The sequence below is a fragment of the Coregonus lavaretus genome (genome assembly GCF_964263955.1).
Source record: "Coregonus lavaretus genome assembly, chromosome: 17".
Classification (NCBI taxonomy): domain Eukaryota; kingdom Metazoa; phylum Chordata; class Actinopteri; order Salmoniformes; family Salmonidae; genus Coregonus; species Coregonus lavaretus.
This window is the reverse complement of record NC_140004.1, coordinates 18,430,620-18,440,454: the sequence shown is the minus strand read 5'-3', so window position 1 is coordinate 18,440,454 and position 9,835 is coordinate 18,430,620. Positions and strand designations below refer to the sequence as shown.

Genomic DNA, 9,835 nt, shown 5'->3' with positions numbered 1-9,835 from the left:
CCTGTACTGCTGCTGGAGAAATGATATTCCTTTCCTTTGTGGTGAAGATGGAATGAAAATAATGGCCAATCTTTAATAATAGAGCTGTATGCATTGTTTGTTCCTGGCCCTCTCTTTAACTTCGGACGTGCCGTGGGAATTCTGTTGTGAATTAAAGTTAGTTTGTCAATACTGCAGCTTTGTGTTCCAGGCTTTTAGGATCTTTTAATATACTGAAAGTAAAATACAAGTGACCATAGTGCAGTTTGGGTTTTGGTATTTTGTCTTTTATTCAATTAAAGATTCTTATTCAATTAAAGATTTTTATTTAATACAATTATTTTCTCTTGTCCAAAACAAAAAAGATGATTGACACGAGAAATATACAAAAATATAAAGAGAATTATGAAGTGCCTCGATGCCACATATACAACAGGAAAGTATTTTACAAGAACAAAATCAACCGTTAGGAAACACTAACATCAATAATTAGAAAGTATCTTAGACAAAACAACCAAATGCTTTGAAAGCCTTAGACTTTCATCACCTCAAACTTATAATTCATGACTTCTCACATACCTCCTGCACATCACAGAAATCCACAGCAATCTTTCCATTGAACAGTCTCTTTCTGTACCAGCCACTGTAATACCTATGGTTCAAACCATCAGTATTATAAGTTGCTGTTGCACTTGTAACTGTTACAGTATCCTCAATATTCAGAACATCTTGATCCTCAAGAAAGTCTCCCAAAACAACAGAGCCTCTTCACTTTCTCTCACTTTCTTCTGTCCATATTCTTTAGTGTATAAAACACACCTTTCTTTGTCCATTTTCAAACACCTACATTAACTAAATTTTTTCATTACAAAAGTAGCTCTAGATGTAAATTAAAATAGAAAATACACATTTTCAAAAAAGTAGAGATCTAAAAAACAATGGAGGTAAGAGATCTGAATTCATAATACACGGTTCAATATTTACCAGGATCCATAATCCATATATATAAGACAAACAAAAAAGGTTGTGAGCGAGATCACACAATTCTTAATACAAATAAGAATCTATATTATTTTCCTACAACAACACCTGACAGCTGTGAATAAATCTAAGCCACCCATTTCACTATCCTGTATATAACAACAGTGTGCTGGAGAGAGTAACGTGTTGGGATTTTTATGGTCGTGTTTACTAGTCTGCCAAACAACCTGGACATCAGAGGCTAGAGCTGGCAATGTCTAAAAATAGCAATGTTCCTCAGGTTTGCCCAGCCAGTCACAGTATTAACTGGTTAGCTCTGCTCCCTCCTCCTCTCTGGATCCAACGTTGGCATTTCCAACTGGCAGGTTGACTTGTAGTTATGGCAGCGACAACAAGCATCTCCTTCACCAGAGGCATTCTATAACAGAAACCTTGACTCTCTGCCTGCTGTTGAAGGTGCCTCCTTAGACTCCATTTCTGATTTGTTGTAGAAAACAGCATGGATAATGTGATATTTTCCTTTAAAGCTAGAATCATTAGTTGCTACATCAATTTTTGGACTTTTAAATTAATTATATATACACCCATTGATTCTTGAAGAATATAACTTAGAAATGCCTCATGAGCTTGGTTCAACTGTCATACCCCATCAGAACCCTAAATACAAGCTTGTTCTACTCCAATGTTTGTAAACAATGTAAATGTAAACACTGTATAGCCTCAAAACATGGTTACAACTATAGTCAGTCCTTGCATCCATAGCTCTATCTAGGAATTTGACAGTGGTTACATTTCTCCACGCCCACTCTCAGCTTTTTACCAAAACAAAGTGACCACTTTATTGTTTCAATTAAGGATTCTAGCTTTAAAATACCTCCGTGTCTATCAGACTAAAAAGGCAAGTTCTAGAGTTTGAGGTCACTAATGTCTTATGTCATGTAGATGTGGTTTGGTGTCTGTCAAAGCAAGACAGCAAACCTGCAGAGAGGAGTTTGACGTCACTGGACATCTTTTTAGAGACGACAATGATGTGCTCATGACACCCTCAAGACACTTGTTGGGATGAGAAAGATGCAGTGTTGTGATGTAGATCTAATGCAGGAGTCGTGTTTGAGAGTCTGATGAGGATGTGACAAAGAAATTACTTACTACTAGGGTGAAATCTTCTTTGTAACAAAATCTTTGGTCCAATCTTTCAATTGCTAAGTATTGCATTTCGGTTTCCCCCTCTTTTCAGAATACCCACATAATTTACACCATTTTAAAAGAAGTGCAACCAAGCTATTAGGCTGCTTTGCATGTGTCTGTGTGGATTCACGTTTCCTTTAGAGCATGAATATGTACATTTCTATAATGAATCTTTACAGTCAAACAAGATGTATAACATGGTACCATCAATCTCTCAAAGAGTCATGCTCAACTATCAGAGGTGTTCCTGGAGAGGAGGAGGCTACAGACTGGCAGCGCTCTGCTCCATAAGACAAGTGAACATGAAGGACAACTCTTTAAAGGGCTTTGTGATTTGATGTACTCCCCCTACAATATGCACCAATTTGTAAGTCGCTCTGGATAAGAGCATCTGCTAAATGACTTAAATGTACATATCCCTTATGCAATATTACCACCCTCTGTGTGTCAGTCTATCAGTCTTCCTGTGTGTCCAACTGCCTCTGTGTGTCCAGTCCACAACAGTAGGAGTAGCCAGGCAGGTCAGGTCTGAAATCAGGTTTAGAGGTCCTCAGCGTAGAGAATGCAGGGGCTGCTGTCCTCACTGGACTTCAGCTGGACGGTGGAGACAAACCAGCGTTGGGAGCCCGTAGCGTTGTAGTTGAGCGTGGTACGGTAAGTGTTCTTGGCGTGTTTGGGGTACACGATGGTGGTGCTTTGGTAGTGCAGGGGCCTCTGACGTGGCTCTAGGTACACCTGGGACTTGTAGCGCCGCCAGGTGCAGTTCTGCACGGCAACCACCATCTCGCTGTAGGAAGTCACCGTGGGAACAGGAGCACAGTACACCTGGTCCCGGTAGTGCCTGTCTGAGTCGTACTTTACTTCAGAGTTACACCTGGAGAGTAGAACCAAAAACATGGGATTAAGTGTTGAAGCACCAAAGTACTTTGAAGAGCAATACATTAAGTAATAGATTAGGCAGGAAATAGTATAGAAGCTGATCACTAGATGGCACTGTTAAGAGGTGAATACTGAGTAGGGTAGAGAAAAGCTGCCTTCAAAAAGCCTACTGCATCAACCTGTACATTAAAAAGCCAAATTACATAAATCCATAAAAATTACAGTAAATGCTTGTTTAATAGCAAGTAATTATTTGAGTGGTTTGGTGAAGGGTCACTTACTTGATCTCCGTTTCAGGTTTGGGGTTGACCTCGATGCTCTCACCAAAGAAGACAGGGTACATGCGTGCCCTCGGGTCCGTCCCCGTTGAGTTCAGGAGAAGGTACGGCAGCTAGGGGAGGATATAGGTATGAGGTTAGGGAGGCCATTCTTATAAATCCATCACATTACCCCTTAATGTGTAAACATGAACCTACTGGCGGTGAGGGGAAATGTCCTTGACATGTTGAAGAGGGAAGTGAGCTGGCAGAATCCATTCTACAGGCAAGAGTAGGTGTCATCACAGACTGTCCTGTGAGATCCCACTACTGATACACTATTAGTGCTCTCTACCTAATATAGAGAACAGTTTATTTAGCTGGCAAAGATGCAGGCTCTCAATACACCTATAACAGGACAGGAACTCCCACATGAGGAGTTCTGTGCTATCTCCCCTAGCATTCACCCAACACAGCTACAATAGATGAGCAAAGCCTGGCTAGAAAGAGTAGTTGGTGTCTACACAACAAGTAGCAAAAATAATAGTACACCACTTCCTTTTTTCATTCAGATAATTACATAGTGGAACAAGGCAATATGACTTGTTACAGTCACTGTAAATCTCTTTTCACTGAGCCCCCACAGCAGCCTAGTGGTATGCTTCAGAAAGAACTTACAAAGCCAGTCAGCCAGCCGGCATGTCTGCCTGCATGTTGTGTAACTGAGGGGGCTAGCTGAGAGCGTCCCTGCCGCCTCTGTGTCTCCTGGACCTGGGTACTGTCACTGCTCCACCTGCTCAAACCATCAGAACCGCTCTGCTCCCCTCCACTAAATCACCCCACAGAGAGCCTCCAGTCCAGCCAACAGCAGACATGGTGGTCCAAGACAGGAGAGGCTACTGTCTGTCTGCACTATAGAACAACCCCTGTCACAGAGAGGTCACATACATGTTTAAGTTCATTTGATTTCAATTGACTGTAAATGGATGGAGCCTTGTAGTCAGTGTTGTCAACCTTAGGGTACTGTATGCATCTCAGAGTTTGTCTCACATACATTACAGTAGAACACAGCATAGGATATGACAACCTGGTTAGACCATGAAATCAGAGGGTCAAATACAATCTAGTAGATTATTTGTAAGTGTTAGATCTCTTCTCTGCTCCAGGCTTGGTTAACTTGTTACACCCATCATTCTGACAGAGAGACGCTATGAGAAGGCCTCTGCATAGGGACTCCACTGTCCTGTCCCACCATCTGCCTAGAGACCAATAAAGTCAGAGCCACCAAGCCATACACTGTAGCTACCGCTTCTGGAATCAGTTAGCAAATTCTAAATCCTTTGCCAACTCTATACAGTGCTGCTGTCTAAGCCCAGAGGCACGCATGACATCCAGTCAACATGCCATCTAGTCATAATGCCATCCAGACAATACACGTTTTGTTGAGAGTTTAAGATGTAAAACTGATGCTTTTATGTGTAATTATGGTACCTCTCCATACATAAACGTCCTGATTAAACTATATCATTCTGTTCCCGCCATCTCTCGCGTTCTCCTCCTCTTTCTCTCTCTCATTACAAAAGGGTAGATAGAGCAAAGTTGTCACATGTTAAGGTTTGGATGCAAGTCTCTCCAACCTCACCTCTCCCTAACAGCTCGGAACAGGCCGAAGGCACAGCAGAGGTGCCGCCCAAATCACTGTGCCGCACACAGCTCTCGTCTTACCCAAAGCCCCAAATCAGCACCAGACAAAACCTCACTCAGGGCTGTACTGTACCCCCACTGTACTGTACCCCCACTTCATCTCTGCTGGCTATATAACTCTCACTCAGATGAGAGCTAGTGTAACCAATAACCATGCTACCCTCACTGCTGTTAATCCCTGTAAATTGATTAATTTACACTGTGTGCTGCTGGCACAGTGTGGCATCATCAAATTAAAAGAGTGTGATTGACTTGTCTTCTGTGCTCTGGCAGGAGCAGCATCCTGGCTGTTTATCCAGGGGAATGAATGTGTTGGCAGCCTTTGAAAGTGTCCAGGCTAGGGGCCCCTCCATCTACTGCACCCAGGCAGCACCAGCACACATACGGAACTCATTCCCCGGAAGCACAACTCTACCCACCCAGTCAATGTGGTGTGCAGCCAAGTACAGGCTACATACATTTTTTAAAAACATTTTAGTCATTTAGCAGACCCTCTTATCCAGAGCGACTTACAGTTAGTGAGTGCATACATTTTCATACTGTACAATAGACAATCAAAGTGCAACTCTCACACAATTGAGGTAGATCACGAGGACCTGGAGTCAGGAAAAACTCTGCCCATCATCATCACACAGTAAACTGCTGACTGAGTAGAGAGAGTAGACGTTGTCAAGCTCCAGCATCACTATCAATATCAACTCTAAATCTGGAATAAGAACCTAATGACACGGGTCTCCTTTCTGTCCTACACTCTAATCCATTGATAGTTATAGCCCTGACTTAGCTCCTTGACTGGGCTGGAACACTGACCCATGAGAGGGACTCATCTACAGCCTCCCCAAAAACCATGTTAGCTCAGGTACCAAAGTGGTTATGAAGAGACAGGGAGATGGAAAGTAATCATATTGATCTATAACAGTCTAATAACCAGAATATAATGTAGGAGTTTTACTGTGAAATAAGGTAATGTCTACTCAAGGGGATACAGTTGTCAGCACAAGAGCTAGTCATTCCCTCTGTTGAAAACGTGCTACTTGTCAAGTTCAGTGTCTTCAGTGTCTAGTAGTAACCACAAAATAACTACATTTCAACACAGTGTGTGTGTGTGTGTGTGTGTGTGTGTGTGTGTGGGTATTGTCACGATACAAGTATCGTGATACTCAGAGGTATCGTGGCAAGGAAACAAAACATGAAGCAGACTAAATGTATTGATTAAAACAGTCCTGTTGGAAACAAGCAGCCTTACATTGTCACCCAGAATCACATGTTTATTTTCCAAGCTATAGCACACAATATTTTAGATACAGCAGATACAAAGAGTTTAGTCTGCCTTGTGTTTTCCTTTTTGCCATGGAAAATCAGGTATTGTAGTATCGCGATACTGGTATCGTGACAACCCTAGTGAGTGTGTGTGTATTCATGTGTTTAAATTCAAATACAGAGGTCATGAAACTCTTATGCAACAGCCTGCAACTGCTCTTGCAAGCCTGTTTGCCTCAAAATATAACTTTGGGATTGTTCTTAGGTAGCATACAAAAACACCACAAGATTAGAACTGCGAAAAAACTGTTTATGCAAGTGCATGAATGTCTGCCACTGCCAAGCATGCACATACTGTATATAAACGCAAACAGCCCAAACTCACATAAAAATGCTTTGAAAGCCTTTTCTAATGGAATGGGTTGATTTTTTCCATACATACACACAATCCCATGAAAGGTATTGGAACCAAAAGCAGAATCAGCCCCTATCAAAGCTGCTTTTATGAGGAGAAACCACAAAGCAGGGGAGCTCCACCAGTCCCCACATCCAGGGGATTAGAACCATATCTCCTTTCAGGCCTCAACAAACCAGTGTCACGCAACTCCCATATACTGTATGTGGAGTTGGCTGCTGGCTAAAAGCACATAAAAATGCCATCTAGACCTGTATGAACATGTTCCTTTGACAGTGAAATTAAGAGTGCCTTGGTAATTATTATTAATAGAATCAACCTTTGTTCCTCAATGGGATTACTACACTTCACTCAAATAATTGCAAAAGATTGATAAAACGAAAGTTATTCTTCTTAACCAACATTACACAAATTGCATTTCTTGATCAAATACACAGACAAAAATATAAACACAACATGTAAAGTGTTGGTCCCATGTATCATGAGCTGAAATAAAAGATCCCAGAAATGTTCCATACGCACAAAAAGCTTCTCTAAAATGTTGTGTACAAATTTGTTTACATCCCTGTTAGTGGGCATTTCTCCTTTGCCAAGATAATCCATCCACCTGACAGGTGTGGCATATTAAGAAGCTGATTAAACAGCATGATCATTACACAGGTGCACCTTGTGCTGGGAACAGTAAAAGGCCACTATGCGAAGGAGATGTGTTGGGCTGCATGAGAAAAATGGTGGTCACACCAGATACTAACTGGTTTTCTGATCTACGCCCTTACTTTTATTTTTTTAAGGTATCTGTGACCAACAGATGCATATCTGTATTCCCAGTCATGTGAGATCCATAGATTAGGGCCTAATTTATTTATTTCAATTGACTGATTTCCTTATATTAACTGTAACTCAGTAAATCTTTGAAATTGTTGCATGTTGCGTTCATATTTTGGTTCAGTATAATAACATAATGTGCCCTTTCCCAAGTGTGAGGCACTAGACACACCAGATCTATTTGTTGGGGATTTCAAGCCAAAGCATGTGCCTATACGGGCTGTCTGGTTTCCAATCTGGCATTGGCTGCCGTGAGAAGGTACAGCCAGGTTATAATGTATTTATACTGTATGAGTAGAAGCAGTGTGGTCGACTAGAGTGGATTGACCTGAGAGTAATGAGACCACAACAGACACAAGGAGCTAATCACAATCACACTGTTTTGTCCCCTCTCCCATTTCCATTGCTAAGCAAGCATTTCATTGGACGGTGTATCCCATACATACGACTAATAAAACATGAAACTTATGTTTGTTTCTATGGGTTACTTCAACCCTGGGCTGCCATTGACTTACAAAGTATTCCATCATGAATGGGATAGACAGAGAGAGATGTTTGACATCCTCTGTGACTTTTGTAACGTTCCTCCTTGACTCTATATTGTTAAATATTCACTCAAGAGACAAGAAAATATCAATATAATTGATATTTCTGAGATATTTCTATTTTTCTTGGAAAGGACACAGGTTGATGCTTATCCCTTTTATGAAACATTAACAGGGTGTTTTGAACACTGCTTCGCTTTTCTGCAGTGGAAAGTTAATTATTACAGATGACAATTTTTACAGACAAACACATTACTGCAGAGAAACCTAGTTCATTTCTGGTTCTCTTTCACCCAGTCCTTTAAAAATGGTTAAAACCCATTTGTTTCCTAGATATGTGATCTGAGGGAAGGCCTATCAATAATTGATCCATTAACTTTAACAACTTGTTTATAATTGTTTGAGATTCAGGAATACAAGCAATATTCCTGTGAAGACATGTCATAATCCATTTAAGCTATTTGATTTCTAAAGATAATGCTGCATCAGAAAATGTCTAGGCCTATGCGTTGCACCAGTGGAATTCCTCCAGTAAAAGGACTACCAGATGTTTAGGAGTAGGTAGGCAATATGGTAGTGCATGTTTCTGTCCAAAACAAAACAGTAATAGACATACGTCCATGACCGTTACAGCAACTGACACATGGTTTAACAGTAGTCATCAGAGTAGATAGCTGCATTTATCTCTGGTCTTGAACATACAAATTCAGGGGTTGTGTCTACTTTTTATGCAGAATTGTGCACAATGCGCAGAGCCAGCGGCACTTGTAAACTCATTTTTGTTTTGTTTTCAACTGTTGCTTACCAGTTTGCCTTTGCTCTCCTTTTTATAGTATCCATGGTTCTCGACTAGCGTCGTACAACTCCCGGAGCGCGACTCGAGCAGACCTGGAGACAGCGAATAGAAGGGCGGACTTGGACTCGGAGGGAGTCCCGAATCCGGACTGTCAAGCAGTCCCTCCCGATTCTTTCCTTTCAGACTATCATCCATAGCTTGTAAATGTAGGTGTCCCACCATTTCCGGGAGAGCTCAAAACATAAACCAGGCGAAGGCACTCAAGACGATGATGAGTCAACCAATTTTCTAGAAAGACTGCAACCCAAAATGCGTACAAATCCCTTCATTCGGAGACGGGGAATCCCTGGTAAAATTATTCGTTTAAAGCGGATTTCTGAAAAAGAACAAATTGCAAAATAATATTTGAATATTGCCATTCCATTATAAAACCATAACTTTAATTTGCCACGTACTTATCTTGTCTTTTTGTGCCAGTATTAGGCCTATAATTCACAAACCTTTGATTTGTTATTCTCAGGTAACGGATTTCTCCACCAGTATTTTCGCCAAAACAAATACTCTCAAATAATTCTGACAAACGAGAAACTAAAGGTAAACTCCAGAAACTCCGTGACAACTAACCAGCAATTCTATAGTGTCGCTCTATAGTCAGTAATCGAGCCAAAGATAAATGGAAGTCATAACACAAAATGATTTTTCGCTCACTGTAACGCAGCAGTCTATCTGGTAGTAATCTGTCCGTTTTGAGCTCTACTCTGAGCTGAACTGAACAGCCGGATCTCGGAGAGGTCCCTCTTAATGAGCCTGACAGCATTTTTGCACCTGGAGCCAATCCAGCCCTGATGATCTGGATCAGTTCCAGACACAGCCGACAGGGCGAGCACGTACGTCCTCACTGCTCCTCCTAGGCTGGTTGGGGCTGTCTGAATGATACTAACTACACAATTATAGCATACTGTGTTATAATACTGTCATAACTCAGTAACTCAGGGAAAGCGGGAAT

At 41.3% G+C, this 9,835-nt stretch overlaps 1 protein-coding gene across 1 annotated transcript; it reads right to left on the bottom strand.

Annotated features, from left to right (window-relative positions):
- Positions 1–247: 247 nt before the first annotated feature.
- On the bottom strand, positions 248–9,612 carry LOC311144883 (refilin-A-like). Its single transcript, XM_084181051.1, has 4 exons — positions 9,330–9,612; positions 8,839–9,205; positions 3,309–3,418; positions 248–3,022 (listed from the first exon to the last, which is right to left on the bottom strand). Exons 2-4 carry the CDS (start codon positions 9,049–9,051, stop codon positions 2,689–2,691), a joined length of 657 nt encoding a protein of 218 aa, XP_084037177.1. The 5' UTR covers positions 9,052–9,205; positions 9,330–9,612; the 3' UTR covers positions 248–2,688.
- Between the last annotated feature and the right edge of the window lie 223 nt (positions 9,613–9,835).